Here is a 26,481-nt window from a genome sequence, read left to right on the forward strand (position 1 = left end):
CATTTTATAATGGCTTATTTTGTAACTGTTCATTTTGTAATGCTTTATGTTCCAATGTTTTATTTTATAATGCTTTATTTTCCAATGGTTCATTTTGCAATGCTTTATTTTATAGCGCTTTATTTCATCGTGCTTTATTTTATAACCGTTTCCTCTCACACACAGCGCAGCTTCTGGGGGGTTTCCGCCCCGCCCCGGCCCGCCCCGGCCCGGCCCCGCCCGGGTGCGTGTCTCCGCCCTGCCCGCTGGCGCTGCGGCGCTGCGGGCGCTGCCGGCAGGGGGCGTGGCGGGGGTGCGTGGCCGCGCCCTGCCGCTCGGCTCGTGCCATTGTTCCGCCGCGCCCGCGCGTGCCGCCGGCGGGCGGGGCCGGGCCGCGCCGATAGGCGGAGCCGGCGCGCCGCCGGCGGCCCCGCCACGCGATTGGCTGGCGGGGCCGGGCGGGGAGGGGGGGCGTGGCCAGGCGCGGCCCCGCCCACCCCGCGGAGCGGAGCGGTGGCGGCGGCGGCGGCGGCGCCGGCAGCGTCGCAGCGCCTGGCGTCGGCTGGGCTGGGCGGTCGTGGCGTGGCGGCGATGAAGGGCGCCGTGATGCAGGAGAGCTTCGGCTGCGCCGTGGCCAACCGCTTCTGCCAGCTGCTGGACGACGACTCCGACCCCTTCGACATCCTCCGCGAGGCCGAGCGCCGCCGGCAGCAGCGCAAGCAGCGCGGGGAGGCGGCGGCGGCGGCGGCCAAGAGGGGCGGCGGCGGCGTTGGCGTTGGCGGCCGTGGGGGCGCCGTCAGGAGGGAGTCCCAGAAGGAGCGCAAGCAGCAGGGCGGCCTCGGCAGCGCCGCGCCGCAGCCCGGTACGGGGCGGGGGAGGCGCGTCCCGGGGGGTGCTGGAGGCCGGGCTGCCTGGGAGCGGGGCTGGGGTCGTCGCGCCGTCAGCCTGCCCCTCCGCTGCCCCTCCCGGCTCGTCTGACACCGCCCCGGCCGCAGCTCCGCGCCCTCGTGGGGCTGGGAGCCTCCCGGTGCCGGGTCCCTGCTCGTCAGCGGGAGGCTCTGGAGGGGGCGAGGGCACGGGCTGTCGCTTTAGAGAGTTGTCCAGAAGTTGTCTTCTGGGATTCCTCGGGGGTGACGTGGGCGTGCGGCTGTCAGGGAGCCCTGCCTGAAGGACCAGCGCTCACGTTACTGCCAGGCTTCACTTTACGGGTGCGTTGCTGTGGTTATCAACAGGAGGCGGAGGACCCTGTTCGCTGAACGGCAAAATCAAGTTTTGGTGGAAAAGTTTGTGCACAAGTGCTGGTAGCTGTCAGTAGTCTACCAGGACCGTGAAGTGGGTGAAGAGCATCCTGCTTCCCTGCAAGGTGTCCTCAGCAGGCTCTGCGTGTACTGCAGTGGCAATGCACAGTGACCTGGTGGGCTGCCCGAGTATCTGCTGCTACCTTGGTGCTAGGGAGCCCGCTTTCCCCGTGTAGAGACATCAGCCGTGTGCCTTGTTTTACTTTCCTGCTGATTTAAAATGGGAAAAGACTGCTGGCTTATAGCACGCTTTAGGAAAGTTGAATAGCTTAAGAGTTATTCTCTCAGGAAAAAAAACATAAACTTTCTTTGTAAAAGCAAGTGGGTGTCCTCGGTTTTGTATGCTCGTATGTGCATGTCTTGGGCTTGTTGTGAGCAAGGACTGTAAATGCATAGTGCTCAGCATGCAAAACGAGTGAGGGAGGTGAGACTTGGGCCTGCTTTTGCACTTCTGCCACAGGCTTTTTATCTGGGCCCTACACATACATGTGCATCTGGCATACAGAATTCAGCCAGAAAACTTCTGGACACTGTAGAAGATTGTTGGGACTATTGGCTTAATGGGTGAGAATGAGTAACTGCTCGGGAAGTTGCTCTTACCAGCTGAATTTTGCATAAAGCCTCTAATGATGGCTGCGTTTCTAGAAGAATACACCCTTGTTTGGCAAATAAGCAATCACACACAATACTGGCTAAAATGACGGAATTATGGAACTAATGACTAAACTTCTGTTTTGTTTTTTTTTTTTCTCTTAAAATTGATGTAAAAAATGTTTCCAGTCTTATTTATTTATTTATTTTTAAGCTATCAGGTTTGGGGAACAATTCCCTCTAATTTCATTCCACTGGTTAGGAAATAAATACCATAAAGGAGTTTGTAGACCCATGTGAACAGCTGAATCAGGTTCTGATATTATGACTGAAGTTACAAAATTAAGTCTTCACTGTACAAGTTTTATCGATTTATTGGAGTGTATTGCTCGTTTGGGTTACAAGAAGTGTTGTTAAGCTTCACAACTTGTTTTATTGTGTTATTTCTTGAAAATTTTAAATCTGAAAATAGTCTTTATCTTAAGAAAGACTTGAAGCAAGCCTCGTCCTTCTGTATGACTTCAAACTTGCAATACATAGAAAGCTTTACATATGCCTGAGAGCCTGTTTTTGGTGTTAGGTTTTGATGTTAGAGTGGAAGGTTTACTCAGGGTATTGCTGCAAATCAGCATTTTTGCTTTGCTTAGCTCTTGGCTGCCTTTTCCAGAGGAGTTGTAACATAGTTTCTGGAGATGTTTTCAATTTGAAACAACCTCGTGTAAGAGGTCTTTGCCTGATTGATAATTGAGTGATCTTTAGAATCCAAACTGTTTGTTACGAGTTGACACAATTATAAGGAGTCTTTATTTATTTATTTATTTATTTTGTTACAGAGAAAGTAAACTGCTATTTCATAGCCTATCAAAACCTACATTATTATTATTATTATTTTTTTTTTTTTTGGCTATACTGATGTGGTTGTGGCTTCTTAAACTAATATTATTGTTTTTTTGTTGTTGTTCTTCAACAGAGTGCTGAGGCTTTGGGTAAGGGCTCTTTGTAGGTATTACAGCTCCTGCAGTTGCACCACTTAATGTTAACTCAGTTCATTCTTAGCACAGTGGCCAAACTGCATTTGCCAGCTCTTTATTCAAAAGGCCTTGTTGCAGAGCTTGCATTCTTCAGCAGTCCAGGCAAATTAAATCTGTTGATCATGCAGTAATAAGCTCTGTTCAATTGAAATCTCTAAACCTTTGTTGCTGATACCTCCAGAAGGTTTTCTTCTTTCGTATGCATTTGATGACCCGTGTAACATTTAGATGTAGCTCCTGAATACTTAGTATTTGTCTGAATTTTTAGCTACTTATTTAAGCTAATAGGTCATGGAATGTTTCTGGGGAATTTTATCTTATGCTGGCTGTAGCTCTCATATTTTTAAATAATTAATTCCAGTATCATTCTTTCAAATACAAAGTCATAAGAACTGTCCAGAGGGTAGCTGTGGTAGGCAATTCTGTAATTGGGTACTGGCACGCAAGAAAAGAAAGTATCACAGAATAGAGTCTTAGCTCCACTTATTTTTCTTTGCTGCGTTGCATGCAATAGCTGAAGCCTGTTTTTGTGCTTTGGGAGTGTTATTCTGCAGATCATGTAGTTAGTCCTGCCTTAATTCACAAAAGTAAATGCTTGAAGCTTTGGAATTAAAGTCACATGGGCACACATGTATGCAAAGGAGTGAAATTTGGTTGTTCATGCATTCCTAATTCTGCTTTTACTCGGAGATATATGAAAATAAGTCCCTGAGAGTGGGAGCTGTCTTTCAGTATTTCCAATGACGCAGCTTTATTTTAAAGGAAGACCAGCTGTCCATTTGTGTGAGGTGCTGTTTTACTGGGATGGTAATAAAGTAGTGTCTCTGCATGGAGCCATAATTAATTGCAGAGATCCTTGAATTATAGCATAACTTCTCCACTCGCCCTCATTCCAGACCAATCAGAGCAGTATTCTTCTTGTTTTTTGTCACTTCATCTTTTCTGAGCTGCCACTAAATTGTGTCTTGTGGCTCAGACATTCTCGTTCAAAAATGAGTTGCTAATCTGAAAGCTGAGGGAAGAAGTGTCTCTTAGGGGAAAAAAAAAAAGTGGAAAGGGCAATTTAAATTTAGGACTAGTAACTGCTGTTGTTAGCTTTGTTCTAACATCTTACAAGGCAATCAAAAGTCCTCCAAAAGAGAATTTTTTGAATAAAGTTTTTCTTCATTTTGTGTGTATGTAGGTGGGTGGCAAGTCTGCTGGAAGAACTGTGGGAGGGATAAATAGCTCAAGTTTGCTGATACAAGGTTATTTAGCCCATTAAATTAAAACGGTAGAGTTGCAGAGCAATAGCAATACATACTCTAAATGAACTACAAAATGACAAAGGAAGCTCACTTACATTAAGCGCGGAGCAGTATGCGTGGGAGAACATGGGTTAGAGGTGGAGGGCAGCATTGCTAGCTGTGCTGCATCATGAATGATTTCTCTGATTCAAACTATTGTAGCTTAGGAAAGAGCAGAGGGTCACTAGGTCTGATACTATTAAAACAGCAGGCTTCTTTCCAGCTGCAGCCTGAGAGAAACAGTGTCAGGAATAACTGAGATACCAGTAGCGAGAAAGCCAGAAAAATAACTGCTGTGCTCTTGAAAGAATCTCACTTTCCCAGTTATTAAAGTGTCTGCTCTTTTCTTCACCTCGGGGGTAGGAAAACTAAAAAAAGCAGGAGTGACAACCATGGCCAAACCTACGGAATAATTTATGTATTGGGAAGACCAAAACTAAGTTTTTTTTTTTCGCTCTGAGCAGAGGTATCTAAGCATACAATGTATGTGGAACTGAAGGTGAGAGACAGAGAAGGCAAAAACGTTCATTGCTTGTTACTTATGCTTGCTGCCCTTGATTCATTCAGAAAACCGAGCGTAGGCTGTCAGACAGAAAGCGTTTTGTCGTTGCTTTTTCCATCAATTACATGCTGTAAGATGCATAAATCTTTCATGTAACTACAGTGGCTGCTCTAATGTTTATTCTACCTGAATGAAAGCAGCTCTCACTTTCCCTCTGTTCTGTTCCAGTGCGTGCCTGCTGGGGCCAAAGATAGGTAATTCCTGTTTGGGACCTCTGGGCCACGTTTGCAGAAACAGAGCATGGATGCCATCTTTTCAGTGGGTTTGAGCACCGTCTGTGTTAGTGGGATGAGTTGGTCTCAGCCTTATGAGAATTTATAAAGTGCTGCGATGCAGCGTTTGGGTCCGGATTTTAGGCCTGAATGCAAGGCAATGCAAGGTGAGCTGAGCATCAGCAGCCTCCATCCCTCTGCCCGGGAGCTGTGTGGCAGCTGCCGCCCTTGACTGCCTGGCTTCTCGAAGTGCCAGGGCCAGGACAGGATTTCTGCTGTCGCCTGCAGTGACTGGATGTGGTTGCAAGCTGGGAAATTCAAGGTGTGTGTCTAAATGGAAAACGAGGTCTGCCTCCCAAAAGCTTACTCTTTTTCCCTTAAAAAATAAAGTAAGAATGTTCTGCATCAGCAACAGGCCGGTGAAGAGCCTGCCCCTTCATAAACTAGAGAACCATCTCTTCTCAGGCAAAAGTTTTGCTTGTTTGAGGGCAGATGATACATGTATGAATAGAGAAACCTTGGATAGGAGCTAGACACAACACTGCAACGGCAGCTAGATTTCTCTGAGTTGTTTTAAATCCTTCTGTTAACACCGATGTTCAGTGGCAGGGAGTGAGATGCTGCAGTTCCTGAAAACATAATTTCTGCTTTCCCAGTTCAGGGTTCTGCGAAACGTGTTTATTAAATACACTTTCTAGAAAGTCTTCCTATGTAAATGCTGCTACATAAGCAAAACTAATACTCATAGCTGTGGTGGCAAAGTGAAAGATACTTTAATATGTTAGATCTGTATTATTTGGCTTAATCTGCAGTTTATAAACCCCACTGTTGTTTGGTGTGTTTTTCTTCTTTATCTATGCCTAGGTCTTATACCTGGTAATGTTACTATTTACAGACGTCTTTACCTCTAATAATGGTTTGGGTGTATTTACTGAAAAAACCTGGTTTAGAAACAGTTTAATCAGAATTTTTTTCTTCTGTTTTATCAATTTAGAAAATAAAGTGACAGGCAACTGAGGTGACAGATCGGGCTGGTGCAGTAGCCTCGCAGGGAAGTAATGGTGACGTGAGGAGTGGTGGGTATCTACTTCAGTTTAATAGAAATTTAAGTGTACGAACAAGAAAATCATCTTAAATGAGGCTAAACTTATTAACTAGAAAAGAGCAATCTTCATTTTTCAGCACAGTGTTTGCAAGACCTCAGGTAAATGATCCATAAGACCCTATTGTGGTTTTGAAGGGAACTTACATATGTATATGCTAACAAGCTGGCAACACTGGAGTGTACCAGGAGAAGTAATTAATGAGCATTCAAAGCACGGCCCAGTTCTTTGTAAGTGAAAGCTATTATGGCAACACTACACAGGATTGCCTTTGTTTTACTCTTCCTTCCCCCAAACCCAGTCCCCCAGAGGGTTGGTGGTCCTTCCGATCCTTAAATAAAAGTGAGTCTTCATTGTGACAGATACAAAGCAGGGATAAGATAGGATGGTTTATGTTATCACTGCTGTCAGACTCTGGTTTGGTTTGCCCTTATATGCTGAGCTGAAATTTGTGCTGGTATTTGGACAGATTCGCAAGCCACGTGTTTCTGCTCTGAGGATGACGCTGTTTATTAAAGAGGTGTGTTCACTGCAACTGTGCAGTTTTAATCCATTGCTGCATGTCTGTCGAACTAGTTAAAGTATTTTTATGCAGGTTACGAGTGTCACAAATTTTTGTAGTATTTTAAATCCATTTGCAGTAATTATAGCCATCTATTAGAATCGAAGTGAATTAACTGTACAATGAAGTCAAGAGCTGTCTGCTTTGTCTAGCATGGTCAGTGCTGGTGACTTGTAATGCACTGTAATACACTTGCATATCTGACAAGACTTGTTTTGAAGCAGTTTTAAGTACTTTTAAAGGGTACTGGGTAACAGAACCACAGATCATCTCTCTAAAATGGCTTTTACATCCCTGTTTTGCTATTGCTTTACTCATTTTAAGGAGTTCTCTAAATATGTATGTGAATTGGAAGTTAATACTAAATATGTAGGGATGTGGTCTCTGCATTCTTGCTGAGTTGTTCTATATGGAATAATTATGCTTCTCATAGCTAGTGAGAGGCTCAAAAAGGGATAAACATGCACTCTTGTATTGCAGTTGCCTGTTCAGATTTGATCAGAATAAATAAAAATGATCAGAAATGGTCTTTTGTTTTTCTCACCAAGATTCCAATTTAGAGTTAACACTTGTGTAATTGTTGGTATAGTTGGGATATGCACAGAAGAGACACCTTTCCAAACAGTAAATGTCATTCTGTATTCCTTATAACTTCAACTTTATCCTTTTCAAATTAGGATGCTTTAATAAAAAGCACTCAGACTAATTTCAAAATTGTCCTTCGTCCACAGATTGTCTTCATTTTTGGGATGCAAATGTGCTTGCTGCAATAAGGGCTAAGGAAATCCAAATCTTGAGAAAAGAGAACATATTATGTCAAGCAGTTTGTAGTTTAGGAAAAAAAAAAAAAAGCTAGGGTTGCTTGTGCAGCACCAATTAAACTTTCTTCAGTGTATAGATGCAACTGTCCTTACTGCCTAACAATAAGCTTTATCAGTCACCATTCTACATTTTTCTGAGTGGATAGTTATTTGAAGTTTTCTTTTTAAAGATGATGCTGTTGACTTCATGCCTGACAGCCAAGCTTTGAAGAGAGATCTTTTTATACGGGCATTTCTATGGAACTATGAATTCATTTGTATATTAATATATTGACATAGAATAAGTTTTCTTCTTATGTGCTAACAACCGAGGCACAGTAGCCAGGGCTGTAACTTGTCCGTGAGAACCTTACTTCAGTAACTTGTTCAACATTGCACAGTTTAAGTATAGGGTCTAGGAGGCAAAAGGTTTGCTTTTGGATAACTTCGTCCTAAATAGAGCAGAGAATTTGGGAAAACAGAGAAGGAAGTACATATTGAACTCTAGTCTTAAGCTAGGTGCACTTGGGTTGAATGCATAACCTCAGCTTATTGCTTTTTGTAGCACTCAGTTCCTCTGCAATCACCTTGCCCTACCTGCTCCTCCTCAACATCAACAATGTAAAACAAAAACTGAGAAAGCTTAAATACATTTTGTCTTGTAATATGTTGGAATTCTAGAATTAGTTGGAGCCTTTGTATTTACTGCTTGCGTTTCTGCTATTTAAACTAAGTGTCTTGTAATGTCGGTAAATTATTCTTTCCCCCATAGAGCAGCAGTGTAAGGAGGTGACCCTTATTTTGTTGGATACCATAATTGAGAGCATAAAACAGAGCTGCAGACTCTTAATTGAGCTTATCTATAAGGAAATTTGGTGTCTGATGGTAAACAGCTAACACCTGTCTCAAATGATCCTCTTTGCCCTGTGTTCATCTCTTCTACCACAGCCTTGCAATTCATGTCTTCTGGTGAAATTTCTCTATCCTGTTTTGTAGTATACCATTAAGGTCTTTGAGGAAACATAAGAGAAAGTTTTGTTCTCAATTTTTATAATTTAAGGTGAGCAAGATGAGATTTTTCTACCTTGTTGTGTATTGGTTTTTTTTTTTGTTTTTTTTTTTAATGTCTGAGCCGAGTCAACAAGAGTAGCATTTTTGCATGAGACAGATTCATCAATATGGAGGGGAAAATAAGTAAATGTCTCTAAAGAAAGGGTCTGACAACATTAACTGTAAGTGATTTTAATATTTTGGGGGACTTGGGAGTGGAGGTGGTAAAGCAGAAGATTATTGTGTAGTCAATTCCCTTCAGACAGTAGCTGGTAAATACAATTTGATTATTATTAAACTCAGTAAAAATGTTTGTGTTTCTGTATAGGCCAGAAGCGAGCCCCTAAACAAGGAGAAGAGCAAGGATGGAATGACAACAGAAGAGCAGAGAAACAAGACAAAACTGAATCGAGACCTTCTTTCAGGGAATACCGTTCCTATGAAACAGAAAGGCAAACAGAATTCACAGCTGAAAGGTATGTATCGTATAGGGAGACGTTAAGTGCCTTGTAGAAGATCTCCACAGGGATGGAAAAGGAGGGGAAAGAATTAACCTTCTTAAACAGATGTGATAGCCAGAGGTGACTCAAAGGCATAGTTGTGTTATTAGCGTATCAGTTTGGTATTGGGTACCTATTAGTTCATGTCTGTCAGAGCTGTCATTTCAGCTTACATGCAGATTGATTTGGAGCTTTGTTGTTAAGTGGTAAAATAGAAGGCAAAACTAAAACACGTTAAGATCTGAAAACTTTGCCTTTAGCCTGTAAGGTAAATATCCAGTTTCTGAACTTGCATACCAACTGTTGTAGAACATCTGGTGCAGATCCAAAGCAGAATTAATTTTACAGTTCAAACTGAAACTGTACCTTTGTTACACTGTTTGCTACTTGGACAGTGAACACGTGTCAAACTTGTTGTCTTTATACTATAATGCAATATTCTAGTACAAAATGTAATATTCTAGTATAATTGTATACTTTGTACTAGAATACTTTCACCTAAACTCTTAACACTTGAAAGTGTAACTCTCTTCTTATTTTCCATCACAGTAGTTGGTATTAAAAAAATTCAGAAAACATGTTAGCAGTTACATGTAACTATGAATTTGTATTGTGGAGTTATGGCCCAATAAGGTCACTGAACACATGACAGTTCTATAGTGTTTTATTAAACTTCCCGAATATTTCCACTGTTAAACTATAAACACTTGAACTTTCTATTTCTGTTGTCTGCAATAATTCCTGCTGTGTTCAGTTTAATGACAAAACTAATACAACTGTGCTGAGTAAATATGTAGTCTTCAAAAATTGTACAGTAGCTCTCTTACACAGATGTCTCCTATAACTGCACAAATGAAGTCATGCAGATGTTTTTCTTGTTGTTAATGGTTCCATAGAAACAAAAATCTGACTGGAAATCTTCTCTCTAGATCAGGTGAAAGAGTAGACTATGAAAGACCAAGAGGTCGTGGAAGAGGAAGAGGTGGAATGCGAGGCAGAGGAAGAGGTAGTGGAATAAGCAGAAGTTTTGATGGATTTGACCAAAGAGGAAAGCGGGAATTTGAAAGACAAAGTGGCAATGATAAAACGTAAGTGTTCAGTGTACTTGTTCTTCATGCACAAGTGAACGATAGAGTTGACACTGAAGTAGAATCTCTTGCATATTCTGTTCGTGCATTCTATACCCAAGCTGCTTGCCAATAAGTGAGTACTAGTTTCAGTTCAAGTCTGTGATGTAAAAAAGCTCTTAAAGAACACTGTTTCTCTCTCTAGAGGAGTGAGAGCAGTTGACAAAAAGGGTGGAAGCGGAGCTCGCAACTGGGGAACAGCTAGAGATGATATGAGGTACAACATTTTCTCGTGCCACCATAGACCATCATTTTTTGGTGCCCACCATAGATCATCATTTTCAGTTCATTGAAGTTTGGGTATTTTGAGGTTTAAGTCATACTTTCTATTAATTATAGATTAAGCATAATTTTATAGCTTTCTGGACTCATCTTGTTTATCCTGAAGAGTTTAATTTGTAGCAAAGGCACGGTGATGTCTCTTGAATAAAAGCCTGTCAAAATAGACTGGGGCTATGTTGTCTTTTCTGAAATAAGTTATGACTTTTTCTTATATTCAAGTAAGTGGGACTCCGGTACTTTTTGACATTGCTACAAAATAATCACTAACAGGTGGAACTTGTCAGTGGGCTTGAAGTTTGGTCCTTTCTCAAATTTGATGTATTTTGTCTCAATAGCAAAGCTGCAGTACAATTCAGTGTGGCTCAAGAGACATTTAGCTGACTGTACCACTGAAATACATCTTAAAGCACATAAGGATCAGTGACAAAATGTGATGTTTTACTAATGGTCAATTAGATGAAAAAAGTTGGGAAGTTCAATTCTGTATTTCTTTCATTGGTTTATTTCTAGATAACACAAAGCTTGCTGGAAAAGTCAACTTTTTTGTGCACCTAGCAGTATGTTACTCTTTCCAGTACCCTTTATTCTCATATGCTTACAGAAGATTTCAGCTGAAGGCTGCTGAAAGACAGAAAAGGCAAAACTTTGAGCTTAGAGCAAACATCTGTAGCCACATGCACATTCATTCACAAAACTGTTTTAAAAATAGTTTTGTATTTATAGCTCCAATCATGATGATGTTAATGTACACCAGGTTTTTTGAGGTATCTGTCTAAGAGGTTGAAAAAAAATCCCTTTGGGTCCACGTTTTGGGGCTTGATATTCTGAGCTCTCAGAGACTGTACTGACTTCTATCTTTTCTATAATGCTGCAAACTAAAAGCAAAAGATTGATTAGGTAGTCCAGCTTTTCAAAACATGTAATTGATTATTTAAACATGGTTTTGATCTAATAGCACAAACCTAGTTGATTTAAAAAAAATAAAAATAAAAAAAAGCACAAACCTAGTTTCTAAATATGTCAGTGAAGGTGGTGTGAACTCTATAAATTTCAAAGAAGTTAAGATCTCTTGTTTTTTCTTCCTAGCTATTACTATTTTTTTAGTTCAGTAGCATCACAATTTGTGATACAGATGTGAGATAACTGCTTTCTTGTGATGTGGTGCATGTGGTAGAGTTCACATTAAATTGGCATTGTCTAAACGATTCTAAAAGCATCTCTATGCTTTAATTGTTCTTAATGAAGCATTGAAACTTCAAAGTTTTAATTTAAAAAATGTATGCATATCAATGGAATGAAAATAAGCATGCTACTGCTCTTGTTTGAAAGCGTACTAATGTGGCTAATGGGTTACAGAAAATGTGGACTTCAAAGATGAAGTGTGAATTTTACTGTTTTAATTGAAAATAAGAAATGCAAGCATAAGTATCAGAGATGTACTATAATCAAGTACTGGTGTTCATGACTGAGTTATTTTGTCTTCATGCATGCTTTTCACTTTTTTTTTTTTGTTTGTAAGTACATAGAAATTAGATTTCCCCATCCCTTCTCATTTTGTTAGTTCACATAGTCGCTTAGTAGATCAACTTTTTCTTATGATCTCAGAGCTTTTCTTCTGTTTTGTCCCTTCCCAAGGAATTTTATCTGGGAAATGTGATGCTTTGATACGTGAGTTCGTTGCTAATGTGCCTCATGAAGACCTTGTGTTTTTCTGTTTACTGTTTTAGTGAGGTGGAACAGACTGCTCCTGTGGAAGAGACTGCAGAAACAGCTCAGCAGCAAGGGACTACTGAAGGAGAGCCTCTAAAAAAGTATAGTCTGGCTAAAATATATATATATTTTTTCTAAATGCAAAAAAAATAATTGACTGTTACTGATATTCTTGACTTTTATTGGGAGGCACACTGGAAATCTGAACTGCGAAGTTTTTCTGTTTTTAAATAATTGCAGTAGCAAAGCTTTTTCTCTGTTTGTGGCTCAAGAAAATGAGTCCCTTAGTCTGACTAAATCTTGATTTATATAGCTGCAATTTTGAGTGACCAGTGATGCTTACATTCCTAACATTTGGAGATTATTTAAGGAGGGGCTGCCTATTGTCTGTTACCCTTTTAACTTGGGTAATTGGTTTAAAAAAAAAAAAACTACCCTGTTTTATTGAAGTACTCTGCAAGGAAAAAGGTATTCAAGGTACTTATGTAATTAAACAAACACAGCTGAAGTACACTAAGATAAAATTCTCTAAATCAGTTATTCATCAATCACTAATACCATGCAAATGCCATCTATTCATGAAGGGCCTCCGTAGAACCTAGAAGGCTAACTGGAAATGGTCTTGCAGTGACCCTTAAAAGCTGGGGAACCGAGAGAGAAATCTGCCTTGGTCTTCTGGCTTTCATTCTGATCAGTGTCCAGAGGAGAATTTACTGCAGGTCAAATAAACACTTTGGCTTAAGAAAAACTAATTAGACAATCTTGTTCAACCAAGAGTTCAAAGAATAAGCAGATGTCATGTTGTGAATATCTTTTAAATACTGGAAGGCAATGAAATGTCAGTGCCCTCTTCTGTTGCTATAAAGCCTTTTTTTTTTTGCCTAATTATGTAGCTTACTAGTTACATTGGTTCATTTCTTATCTAAGTTGTAAAGCTGAGTACACTACAAAACCTGTTCAGTTTGTATAATCCTGGAAGAATCTGAGTTGATAGTGCTTTGATTCCTTTAATTTAAAACTACCTTTTATTATACAGCTGAATTTGCCAGAAACTGAATGATGATGATTGGATTTCCAGAAAGATTTTTCTATGTGAACTTAAATCAGATGGGTAGTTAAATTAGATAAATACAATGCATATTTGAAAAAAATAGCTAAATATGAGAACAGTTATTAAACAATCTTTATCAGTTAGTGGTATCTTTACTTGTACCAGTTTCTACTTCATGGTAGATGGAAACATGGCCAGAATATCAGGTTCTTCCTAGATGTGTCCTAACATCAGTTCCTTGTAGAACATAAGGCAAGAAGTATACATGTTGACAAAGGTTTCTGACAGAATCTGCCAGTTGCCTTCTCATGTTTTCAAAAGTTTAGTTTAGGAATAGTCCACTGAATTCCATAAGATGCAAGTAAACTAAAAGTACAGAAGTCTGCATCGTGTAGTCTTTTCAGTAAATACTATCCTGAATACTACTCTCAAATCTGTATGCAAAATATGAATTATATGTAGCTCATTGCAGTTACGTTTGGGTGCATTTATGTGGCTCCACATCTTTCAAGATCTGAGGAAATATTGTGTGAATGGTAGTGATGTAATTAGGGATGGATGGATGGGATATTGCTAAATGAGGCAAAAGTATTTTTGTTTTTCAATTATTTAAAAACAAAAGTTGTTGGGATATGTTTTCTCAGGCATGATATACTTCAAAATTCACTTTAAGGTCTTGTCTGCTTAGGTTGTCCCTGCTCTCCAGAGTTGCTGTGTTCTGGCAGGTAACATAAACCAGCAAAAGATTCTGACAAGGCTAGTTTATGCTTTCACTGCAGCCTCGACACTGTGGGGCTAGGCACGTATGTTTGTTCAAGCTACAGCTAGGGTTTTTTCTCATTTTGACTTTAAATGCAACAACTCCGAGGAATCAATTTCTTTTCTTCTGCTTAACTGCAGTTGTGTGCTTGTGTTGAGACAGTTGAAATATTTGGTTTTGTGTTTTCTCTCATTCTTTCCTAACGTGACTGTTAGCATGTTAAAAAGTAGTAGTAGTCCTGTCAATTGGGAATAATTTGTCTGTATGGAGATACTATATAGCTTTCTGGTGTGTTACTTCACCAACCTCAGTGCATCTCCGGAAAGACTTCTGCAGAGTTCTGTAACCTACGAGGTCTTTGCCTTCAGGACTGTGTCCATATTGTTTTTCTTAAGTTTCCATTTGCAAAGTGTATAGGACAACAATTTCTTTAATACTCATACATTAAGTTCCTTCTTGCTATATCCTTGACAAATTTCACTGACGCTTCAACATCATCAGTGTCTGTTGTTTATAGTATCCTATATTGCATGCTATTTTTTTCTGCAACTAGTAAGTACAAAATATATAAGTTGTACAGTTGCATAAGCTGTCCTCACAACTGCTTTCTGTTGAACTCATCTTCAGAGTTCAAACAATAGAACCAACTTCGCTTGATTGATGACTTGAATAAACTGTTTTTTCTTTTTATTCAGTACAACACATAATCTAATTAATCCCTATCAAATATTTGTGGAGTTGATAATTATTCTGTGATGTTTTATTCTATTTCTTGACATAGGACCTCCTTCCTTTTTAGTAGATATATGTACCCATCTGGTCATTTAATAGGAATTTTTCCAAATTTGTCATCAAGTTTGCTGACATACTCACTTCTCTTGTTTCTTAATAGTGACATAAAGCTAGGCGTATACCAGTTCAAATCCTTAAGTATTTGGTTCTGCACTTTTCTTTTATAGTTAACTTGTGCGGTTGTAGATTGGTCTTACCTTATGTAATTTTAGATTTTGTTATATCTGGTAGTAATGTCCCTGCAAATGATGTTCAGTGGGAAAGATTTGTGCTATTGATTTCTTGATAAAAGCCAAATAAGAATTTGCTTTATGCAGCTGAAAAATTGATCCAAAAAAGCTCAATATTTTTAAGGACATGAAAATAATTAGCCAAAGAGATGAACTGAAATCCATTCTTTTCAGTCGTTTCTTCTGCATATTATTGTGTTCGTTTAGAGCAGTTCCTCTCTAAAGGTATGCACAGTAAACAAAGTATAGGTAGAGGGTTATAGTAATCCATTGAAAATCCATTGAACACTGAAGCAGTAAGAATCATAACTAAAACGTCCTGGTCTGATGTTTCGATATACATGCACTGGGAATTCAGTTTGTTCATGTCCAGAGACCGTACTTAGATAGTTAGCAGTGCTTGCCAGCTTGATCATTGGCGTGTCAAAGAGCTTTTCCACGGAATTAATGAAAATACAGTGATCGGTTATGAAAAATAAATAAGGTAAGAAGGTGGCAAGTAGTGCATAGAGTGCATGTCCATGCAGTCTGAGTGACCAAAATAATCTGCTTCAGTTGAGTCTCTCTCCAAAAAGTTACGTGCATGTTCCTTTTGCTCTGCCTCGGTAATAGCAAGGTTACTTCCCCCTGGGAGTGTCAGCATCCTAAACCAAATCTGTAGCACTAATAACCTGTAAGTAAAGATCAAACCATGGTTTAAAAGTTGAGAAACCAGAACTTTGTGATGTAGCTCCTCCACTATATGTTTGGAACAAGCAAGTGGTTGTTTTTGGTAGATGTGTTTTCGTCCAACTTGTGATCACCTTTTGGGGAATTTAGGTTGCTGCATAGTGAGGTGTCCTTGTATTACAATCATGAGTCTGAAAGGGGTCTTGCTGACTGAAAGCATGGTTGGTCGTACCTGTACCACTTCTTATACCTGTGTGGTTGATTTTGATGTCCTCTAATGATGGATTTCAGTGTCTCTGATAGACTTTCTAATGCTTTGGAAGTAGAAAGTACTAGTTAGGGGTTTTGGTTTTTTCTCCCAATTGTCTTGCCTTTATCATTGTCAGCATGCACTGTTTTGTTCCTTCTTAGCATTATATATTTGTTTCTTCCCCAGCTCTTCTTAAAGACTTTCCTGTATATTGTGTGTTTTTGACTTCATATCTGTCTTGCCGTTCTCTTCTGGACTCCAGAATTTCCCACATGGAAACTTTCATCAGTTGAGACCTTGTTCTACCCCACCAGCAGTGACATCTGCTCCAAACAAAAAGGTTGATACATGTCTTTGTCCTATCCTCGGCAGCATAATGCTATGTAGTGTTGATGATAGTTGTTGATAATACTAGATAGTGTTGATTTAAAGTTCGGTTTGACTAGGTTACTTGCAGAAAGTCTGTGTGGGTTGGGTAGGAGATGTTCCCTATTTCAGAGCTTCTGTTTTGCCAGTGTTTCTTTCTGTGTTTGGGCAGCTGACATTTTTTGCCTGAGAGTGTTTTTACTTGTCTTTTGTAGATCCTGGTGATGGTGCTTTTTATTTTTGGGCCACTTACTTTCTCTATGTAGGATCTTGTAACACTTGGTCAGCCCTTCGGTATTCTTGTATAGATTCATTATTTGCCATTTTCTTTCTGAACTTTTTGCTGCAGAAAGTGTGTATTACTTCTTGCAGTACAGGTAGCAGCACAAAGCTGGCCTTGAAGGTGGCATGCTTTTCTGTTGTAGTTAGGAAGATAGATAGATACATCTCAAGTACTTGCTGCAGCTGTTTTTGTCTTTCTACAGGTTTCATCAAGGACTGAAAGGTGCCTCCCTTACTTGGTGAAAAGGGGAGAGAAGAACAAAAGGCTTTCTAAAGTTCAGATATGCATTTTACCAATTCTGTCTTGACATAGCATTTTGAGAAGAAATTAAATGTTGTAATAGAAGCCCTTTTATTAGCTTTTTTCCTCTTTTCTTCTTCCTTGTGTGCTTGTAAGTAGTCTTGCTTTTCTAATGCTTGTCCCCAGAATTGAAGTTTCAGAAAATTGGCCAAAAAATGGCTGGTTTCTTACTGTTAAGGACAGAAAATTTAAACATTCAGGGTGTCATCGGTTCCTCATGCAATGTTCTTACACATGAAAAAGTATTTGTTGGCCTTTTTTCCAGAAGTAGCTGCATCTTTCACCGGTATCCTTTTCATTTAAGTCAGTAAATGTGTTAATTTTTTCCTTATCAATTCTTCTAATTATAGTGTCAGATCATTTTAATCAGTATAGAATTACAAACTGCTTACCAGTCTTTTTACCTTTAAGTTCATGTTTATATAGCTGGAATTTTATAAGTAACAGAGAATGAAGGCATGTAGACATGTAGACTTGTACATTTTTATTTACTGGCTTTATGAAGTGCATTTTAAACTGTCCTTCCTAGAACCAAAATTAAGACTGTTACTCTGCAGTTCAGTGTTTCATATGCTTCTACCTGTCATATCCTGTGTTCTTCAGTAAAATAGAATATAAAGTTGACTGGTAAGTAATAAAATGGCATGCTGCAAGGTCACATAGGGAGAGGGCACACAGCTGTTCTTCTGTTTGCTAATTCTAAATGTACAGAAAACTCTCAAGTGTGTGTTCTTCTGAGGGGCTTGTACAACTTCAGAGATGAAATGTGCAGTTCACTTGTTTCTGCATCTTCCATGATAAAGCAAATTTCCAGCTTGCATCTAATCAACTGTATATTTATATTAGAAAAATCCGCTCTTGATAATCAGCATTTGATAGAAGACATCTTGGAACTGTGATCCAATGAAGATGCACAAATCTGTATCTCTCACACAAGAAGGAGCCTAATTAAAAGGTTTTGTGGAAAAATAAGTGTTAGGGAATATACTTAACTAACTTCGTGTTAGGGAAAAACTTAACCAACTTCAACTGCTATTGTAACGTGTAATAGTTCTGGGTGGGAGGAGGAAGAAGCAGTGGAAGAAGCACTTTTTCAAGTATCTGGGAGTCAACAGTGCAGATTTTCCTATAGCTCATAGTATTTGGTTATTGTAACAATTAGAGTGATGTGAGTTGTGCTTCCTGCGTCTGATTATGTTAAGGAGGGAATAACTGCCTGCTACTATCCTTAAAAGGTACACGTGGAGTATAACATAATAGCAGCTGGTTCTGGGCAAGAAAATTTTTGCCAGCATTAGGAAAATGGCAGAGAAGTAGTCAAGCAGTGATGTGTGGAGAAGGATTTTTAGTCTTACATATCTTGTCTTATGAGTACAGATGTACAGCGTTGGACTTCTGTCTTTACAGTTCAAAAATATGCAAAGCATACTCCTTATGTTGTGACATACTCCATATGTTTTCCTTGAACGTATCAGCATTATTGCATTTTGTGTGGCAAATTCAGAGCGGACTAGGATTAATCTGTCAGTTTCGGGCAGGTGATAAATAATGACTCCTTGTGAGCTACTACCTCTGACAAAAGAAGTCAAACAAGCATCAGAAGCGTTGTCTAAAATTCACAAAGAAAATGCTAATAATTACTTAGAAGATCCTATGGTGTCATCAGGTCTTTTTAGATGGCTGAAAGCCGCACTGAAACACAAATCCATCTCATTGTCATCTTGCAATGTAAGTCAATAAAACTGTACAACTGGGGTATTGTGAACTGCTTAGTATACTTTTTTTTTTTTTTTTTATACTGTGGCTGTATTTTCTAGGAGTAGATCCTCTGATGAAACAGTAGAATTGAGAATATGCCAGATCAAAAGACAGCCTGGTTTTGTCTAGAATTTGAAGTGCTTGAACTTACGATAAGGATGGATAAACTCCAGAACCTACTGTAGTAGGTTAGAGATAGCATTTATTCATAAAACTTAATTTCAAGCAAAGAGGTGTGTTTTCTAATTTATATTGACATAAAACTTGTACCTCAAGCTACTGCGGGTTATAAGTGAAATTGAGGATAGTAATTTGGGGAGAAACATTCCAGATGTTTTGTTTACTATCCTTACTTTAGAGATTAGTGTTCTTGTTCATCCTGGCATGTTGCAAGCTAATGGTTTTTACTTTACGACTATAAACCTTTAGAGTTGCTGAAGGGGAGCCAATTGAAGAAGTAGTTCAAGAAATGACGTTAGATGAGTGGAAAAATCTTCAGCAACAGAATCGACCAAAGCCTGAATTCAACATCCGGAAGCCAGAATCCACTGTTCCTTCCAAAGCAGTGGTGATTCACAAGTCAAAATATAGCGATGATGTAAGCATGCATTGCCTGAGGAATTCTGTAAACTCTGCTTTATGCTCAGGGTTAGGAAACTGTCTCTATTCTTTCTACTAGTTTTAGTATAACCTCAACACAAATCACTATCCAACTTTGTTACTGTAATCACATACATGCCTCAAAACTTGCTTTACACTTACTGTCTATTCTTTTTTCTTCTCTCAGAGCATCACCCACATTTTGTATGCAAATATGTAATATAACAAGTAGCTCTACCTTAGAGTTTACTTAGTCTTAGCAATATAAAACCTGTGTCCTTGTTGCTGCCACCTATGTACATCTGTGGTAGTGCTACTAGAGAAACTTGGTTTACTAAACACGTCTTATACTAATTTTGAGTTATATTTAGCATAATTACCAATATGTATTTGCACGTATATATTGCATTCTGGTTTTAGCATCTCTTAGTCTTGATGCTAAGTCTCCTATTTTCATCTGCGCTGGATCCCAGCTTTCACTGTGCACTTGGAATATGATTCTTTTTTTTTTTTTTCCAGTTTTAGGGTCCTGCTTCTTAGAAGCTTCTTAGAAGTAGCTCTGGAGAGCATGTTTCATAATAATGTGCTTTTCCCCATGCTTTTCTGAATTTTTTTATTCCACGGTATTATTGGGATTCATATTTCAGAGACGACTTCTAATTTATTGGTATGATAGGCAAGCAGGGAGATTCAGAGATTCCTGCTTACTTAGATTTCAGGTTTTGGGATCACAGAAGTATGTGCATATCCTTGTAGCCTAGCATGATGAAATTCTTATCCTTGAATAACATCTGTATGCATGTATTGATACACATTTATCCTTTGCCTAGTTATAATACTAACATCAAAGCTTACAGCTTTTTGAGAAGTCTTAATTACTTTAGGTCACCAAGCACTTACATAGACCAACACTAATACAGAAGTTGCTGCATCCTTTTTTAGCATGGCTTTTGGTGGTCACAGATGCCATTGCCCCGTCCTTCTCCAGGGTGTGGGAATGTGCTGGGGAGAATAACTACTACAAGCTCGGAAGAGTATGACAGTGTATGAAGAGTGCATGCAAGTTGCTGTTCTTTTTGCTCCTAAACTTTCTTGGCTGGCATTATCAAGGGACCTTATTAAAATGAACATAGAAGAGGTACAGATACTACATGACAAGAACAAGTCAAATCCCTCTATTAGACATTGAATAGAATAAGTGACCCATCACAGTATGGGATGAGTTTACAGGTATGTTAACTGTAACACACATTAAAATTACAGTGGGAAACAACCTTAAATCCACTAGCTACAAGGAATACACAGAGTTTAAACAGCTATTTAGTTTAAATAGCTACTAACAGCTCATTTGGTAGGCAAATGCTGTAGCTGCTTATGATCTTTTCATTACCTGAAGGTAATTGTAGGAGTAAGTAGTCTAGGCCTGACTCTCTGGTTCCTTAGGAAAACCTTGTAGATCATATTTCTGAAAACTTCTTTGGTGTTACGGAGCTGGTACATACGATTTGTTTTGCAAGGACTCTCTGAGCCAGCAAAGAACTATTCCTGGCATCTGGGAAGCGGCAGTTGTCTCACTTCTTTTCAAACCCTCTGCAAGTTAAGGCCTGTCTTCTATTCTGGACATCTTCTTGATTTATCTGCTGCTTAGTTTGTAATACAAGTGTGCGTGTGTGTATCAGGGAGGGAAGAAGGGTGTGTAAGGAAATTACAGGCCTTAACCAGATGTTCTTTTTAGCTGCAAAAGGAAGACTTTGAAGATGATTCTCATGTCTTTCGAAGAGCGGTGAATGACATAACATCTCAGCTGGATATTAACTTTGGGAGTCTTCCTCGCCCTGGCCGTGGATCAAGAGGAGCACGAGGTGGTCGTGGTAGACGAGTTGAAGAGATGGGACCTCGACCAGAAGTAATGGTAAAGTTTGTGTTTTTTGTTTTGTTTTCTTGGAATTCTTTTTGGTAGTGGCTGTCTTCCCCCTGTGTTTCTTGGGGGGGGGGGGGGATTACTGATTTCCATAGTGACAGACTTGTTTCTATTGCCTACCTCACAGTATGTTGGCCTGTGTTGTTATTTTCAGTACCTGACCCATATCAAGTTGCTTAAAATTAAATACCAGTTCAGGCTCAGGAACTCCAACACATAAATTTCCAAAGGCTGGATTACTAGTTGCTGTAATGTTATCTAGAAGACAGGACGCAATGAAGATTTGTTTCTGCAGTGAGTTTATACCAAAACTGGGAAGTAATTGAAATGGCTGAAGGTTTATATCCCTTTTAAGAGATTTCAGTACTGTATGTTAATAGTATTTTGATTACTCAGCATGAGATCACTACATCTGGGATCCTGCAGATTAAGACATGGAGTGGTGGAAGTACTTCTTATAACCATTAAAAAAAAACTTCTACTCCCTTTTTCCTTTTTAAAACAAACAAACAAAACAATATATTTGACCACCTGAAAATTACACTTTTATTCTTTATAATCCCCAAAGATCTGTTTAGTTCTGCTTATCATGAATAAAATAATTAAGGTTGGGAACTTACAGAATGATATGGAAATAATTTGATGTTTGCTTCATAAAAATGAAATAGTCTCTTTATATCAGAGCATAGAGTTTAAAACTACAATCAGATATGTGGTAGCCTGAGAATGTTAAAAAAAACAAAACAAAACACAATGCTGCTTCTGAAAAAATGTTACAGAGGAGATTGTTTTACATTTTTTTCCATCCCATCAAAATACTTCAGAACCCTTGACCTTCTGGTCCTGCTCAGCCAGCAAATCAGCATTTTGAAGAGGTTCATGGTGTGGCTTACAATAGTCATAATCTCTGAGATAAGATTGTCATTTATATCCATCTCTATTACATAAAGTACTTAATTTGAATAAAAGAATGAGTATTTGTCAGGGTAAAATACATGTCTGTATATCGCTGCCATGTGTTTTGCAATGGATTCATTTTTATAAAACTTCCTTTTTCACTTTATAGGTGCAAATTGTTGCTCCAAATCCTGATGATCCTGAGGATTTTCCTGCTTTAGCGTGATGGAGCTATCATGAATGGTATTATCAGCATAGCTTTGGTGTAGCCTGTGAAGAGGCCAGCTCTGCTCTGGTGTGGAAAAGAAGTCTGAGTCTACACGAAAAACTGTTCTGTTTTGGGTTCTTTTTTTTTGGTGTGGAATGATTGCACTCCTCTGTTAATGGAAATGGGTTCTGGAGATAACAGTAGATTGGGATTCTGTCCTAGGGTCCAGTGTCTGCTTCCATGTATGAAAATGATGTGAAGGCTTGCAGTACCCTACTACAAGCCTACTACTACTCTACTCTACTTCAAATGAAGTTCAAGGGTACAGTGCTTGAAAATGTGTATATAGAGATGATATCAAGTTCTCCATGACAGCTTGATCAAATGTAAACTGTTGAACATGGTTTGCAGTTGGGACTCTATTTCACTGTAGACATTTGAAAGCTGCTTGCTGTGTTTCTCTGGGTGATGTGTATTTTACACAGTTAGAAGTTGTAGTTACTGAGAGATGGGCAAATAAAGGAAAGCACACATTGGTTTGGGTTTGAGCTATTATTTTCACAAGTCAGAGTAGGAGATTGAAGCCCGTGCTGTTTGGCTGCCATCTGGAAGAAAGAAAAAAAAAAATACCTCTGAACAGAAGTGATCTTCAGACAGTGCAGGTGCTCTTGGTAGCTGACTTTAACAAGTCTTGCTTCAGTAAGAAATGACAATTTGCAACTACTTTTAAGAGTCTGAAGGTTAAATAAAATAATTTTGAGCTAAAGACAGAACCAAACTGTTAAGGAATTTTTCATTTTTAGCAGGAGAAACTGCAAGCTAAAATCGTAGAATCACAGAAGAGATGGAAAAGTTGGAGAGACCTACAAAGATGGAGTCCAACTCCTGGCTCCACACAGGACCACCCAAAAATCAGACCCTATCTCTGAGAGCATTGTCCAAACACTGCTTGAACTCCGTCAGGCTCGGTGCTGTGAGCACTGCCCTGAGGAACTTGTCCCAGTGCCTGACCACCCTTGCACTAAAGAACCTTTTCCTAACACCCAACCTTGAAAGGACGCAAGACACGGACTCCTGATGGCTCTTGAACAGGAGACCTTTACTGCCCTTGTTCACTACTACATATACTTTCCCGCTAGCCCCATGCGCTGTCCATGCACCTGAATCTATCATACAATTTGTTAGAGACATTCAGGCATGTGCCTGGAGCCAGCCAGCAAGTGGTCACTTCCCAAAGCTCATCTTTAACACTTCAGCCAATTTACTTTATCTCAACCTTGCTCAAGTTTTTGTTTCTACCGCTTGTTTGCTCATTACCTCTAATTCAGGGATGTGTGAAACAGCGCGGAGCCACCTGCAAATTCCTTTCCCACACAGCCTGACCCTCCCTTGTTACAGCAGTATTTCTTGCCTTAATAAAAAAAAAATTGTGTGGCAGTGAGGATGAGATGAGATGGTCCTTTCCTTGCAGTTTTAACATATTTCTCTAACTTGAGCCAAATACCCTAGCTTGTTTCCTGTCAAAGGGAATGCTTGGAGCTGTTCTCAGGAATCTGAGAGAAACAAATAGTGAAAGAAACTGATGATGGAAAGAAATGAGAGGATAACTATGTTGTGTGTTTTGGAAGTAACTGCCACCCTCAAAAGAATGTCCAAATGCCTGTTGACTTGAACTCTCTCTCTCAGTTTACTGGAAAAGCAGGATGGCTGTAGACCTTTCTTCCTGTTTTCTGCCTCACTTTGTTTTGTACCACTTCTAAACAATCTCCTTTGAGAGCAGGTATTAGATGAGGCATGAATTAACAATCTGTTCTGCCTTTGGAGTGAGCTCTTAGGGCACTCAGAAACTTAAAATATCTCATCTCCATGGTAAGGCTTCTTGCCCTTAGATGTAATCATTCTAGAAAGACCGCTGATGTTCTTCTGTGTGCTCCAAACAGATCATCTGCAAAGCAGTACCGCCCAAAAGGTTTTTATATTGTTAAATTACATTATATGACAATTTGCTATAAAATGAGGTTTTAAATTCCACAGTGAACTGTTTCTAATGACACGGAGATAATCTGACAGCCTGCAGTAGCAAGACTGTGCAAAGGCAAACAAGCATGTTGGTATGAGGGGGAACCACGCTGATGCTTTCTGAGTTATAGAACTGAAAGGATGAATGACATAAACGACCTTGTAGAAAAAAGCTACAACTTGAAAATGACTGCGATTTACCACTTAACTGTGCCTGCTCTTCTAATAGGTGGTTGAATATTTCTGACAAAAATGGCAATTTCACAAATGTGAAACAGAAGTGATTCTGCATATGAGGCTTTTGGATTTTTTTTCACTTGTTCTTCCCCTCCTTATTCCTTTTCCTTGTCCCTTTTGCCATGGGACAGGGAAAAATGAATCCTTTGTATTTATTTGCCTGCAGGGGTGAATGTACATATATGTGGAGAGCTTTTTCTTGTTGCTGCTCGTTTTACTGACACTTTATTTTTGCTAAGGGAAGTAGTGAAATACTTAAAGGTAACTCATTTCAGCCGTGTTGAATGTAGCGTCATACACTTGATTCGGTTTTGACTTTCCAGACATTCTCTGGAAAGGGCAGAAGGATCACTTTGTTCCTTCAGGTTGATTCCTGCTGCTACAAAGTCACTGCTTATTCCTGTTAACTGTTATATATTCTAAAATGGAACGACAAATAGTTTCCTTCTCAAAGGACAGTTAACTGTTCGAGAAATTGTTCAAGTGTATCTATGTAGGAAGTGTTTGGTCAGCAGGTTGTTTCAAAACTCCTGGTAAAAAAAAAAAAAAAAAAAAAAAAAAAAAAAAAAAAAAGTTGGTCTGGCTTTAAAACTTGCTAATTGATACAAAAAAAAAATACATTCCCATAAAGTTTCAGGTGTGAGGTTTAGTGTAGTTGTTTACCGCTCATTAAGCCAAGAGTGTGTCAGAGTAACTAAGTGTGATAATTTTCTTTTTCAGACTTTCAAACTTGAACATGTCCTGAGTTTCTTTAGTTTACAGTATCTAAGTATAGAGAAGTTACTAGTTGTAAGTGGTAACGGCGATCTGATTATTTTTCCTAGCTGTGAAAAGAGAACATATTAAATCTCAGTCACCTGTCATACTTAAGGTATGGAAACAGCTGTATCTGTTAAGCACGTCTGCTGCTAACAATTTCTCCTGGTTTAGGTTTACTCCTTCATGTAAAGCAAGTGGCAGTCTGGGGTAAATAAAGAAACCAACACTAGTAAAATGTGGCATGCATCTAAGCAAGAGATGAAATTATGTTGTAGATCTTACATTACTTACTCTTCAATGCACTATGACAGGCACTTCAGTGTTAGGATTACTATAGTGGTCTAGGGAAAACTACACGTGAGCTTTGTGTTTAGTTAATGTATGTGTGTTGGGTTTACATGGCAAGGGAGCTGCAGGGGTGTCCTCCCTGAGCAGAGCCCAGCAGCTGCCCCATGTCAGAGCAGAGCCAGCTGCAAAGGGTGCCTGGAGGGGAGGCGTTTTTGGTTTGCTTTTAGTTTCTTACTGCTCTGCTCTGCTAGTGATAGGTGATAAATTATATTAATCTCCCTGTGCTGAGTCTGTTTTCTCTGTGATGGTGATTGATGAATGATCTCCCTGTCCTTATCTCAACCCTGAGACCCCTTCTGTTTTATCTGCTCCCCTTCTTCCTTTGAGGAGGGGGAATGAGAGCAGCTATGGGGCAGTTCAGCTGCCCATTGAAGTGAAGCCACCACAGTCCTTCCTGGCACCAAACTGTGGACTTGAGGAGTTTAAGATAAGGGCAATAACTGGGAGAGAGAGTGGGCAAAACATGGATTGAACATTGTTAAAATGTGATAACCGTGGAGAGCGTGGTGGTGTAATGTGGGAAAGGGATGAAGGTGGAGCATGTATAAATTGTCCACCTTTGTCAGTGTTGTGATGATGATGTGTTGATTTTTGGCGTGGGAAATTTTCTGTTGATGTAGATGGAGTTTGTGAAGGTTGTGTGATGAATGCAAGGAATGTCTATTTTAATTATCTTCTTAAATATGCTTTTCAAAGAGGTGAGGGGTGGAACTCCCCCAAGCAGTGAACTCTAAAGTTTGCAAAAAAGGAATTAGTGTCATTCCACAGATCTCATTTATAGCTGATAGTCTCGATATTATGCAGCCCACCTGATGCATACGTGGTACCATGGTATACAATTGGTAAGGGTATATTCCTGTGAGAGTGCCTTTAAAAGCAAGAGGAGGATTATCTGTGCTTAACATAAGAGTATAAATAGACTCAGAAGTAAAAGACCCTG

General features: G+C 39.4%; 1 protein-coding gene across 2 annotated transcripts; it reads left to right on the forward strand.

The window, feature by feature from the left end:
• The first annotated feature begins 452 nt into the window (after window positions 1–452).
• Window positions 453–22,714, forward strand: HABP4 (hyaluronan binding protein 4). 2 transcript variants are annotated; one of them, XM_027446458.3, is made up of 8 exons: window positions 453–841; window positions 8,803–8,950; window positions 9,904–10,062; window positions 10,247–10,318; window positions 12,111–12,194; window positions 18,982–19,150; window positions 20,888–21,064; window positions 22,140–22,714. In XM_027446458.3, exons 1-8 carry the CDS (start codon window positions 571–573, stop codon window positions 22,194–22,196), a joined length of 1,137 nt encoding a protein of 378 aa, XP_027302259.3. In that variant the 5' UTR covers window positions 453–570; the 3' UTR covers window positions 22,197–22,714. The 2 variants fall into 2 exon arrangements, with proteins under 2 accessions (XP_027302259.3, XP_038025875.2); XM_038169947.2 differs by lacking the exon at window positions 10,247–10,318.
• The last annotated feature ends 3,767 nt before the right edge of the window (window positions 22,715–26,481 follow it).

This window comes from Anas platyrhynchos, chromosome Z (genome assembly GCF_047663525.1).
Source record: "Anas platyrhynchos isolate ZD024472 breed Pekin duck chromosome Z, IASCAAS_PekinDuck_T2T, whole genome shotgun sequence".
NCBI lineage: Eukaryota > Metazoa > Chordata > Aves > Anseriformes > Anatidae > Anas > Anas platyrhynchos.

Coding starts and splice junctions, on each gene's coding strand:
- HABP4 (XM_027446458.3), top strand. CDS start 571: ATGAAGGGCGCCGTGATGCAGGAGAGCTTCGGCTGCGCCGTGGCCAAC. Junction 8,951..9,903: donor ACAGAATTCACAGCTGAAAG/GTATGTATCGTA, acceptor TCTTCTCTCTAG/ATCAGGTGAAAGAGTAGACT. Junction 10,319..12,110: donor ACAGCTAGAGATGATATGAG/GTACAACATTTT, acceptor TTACTGTTTTAG/TGAGGTGGAACAGACTGCTC.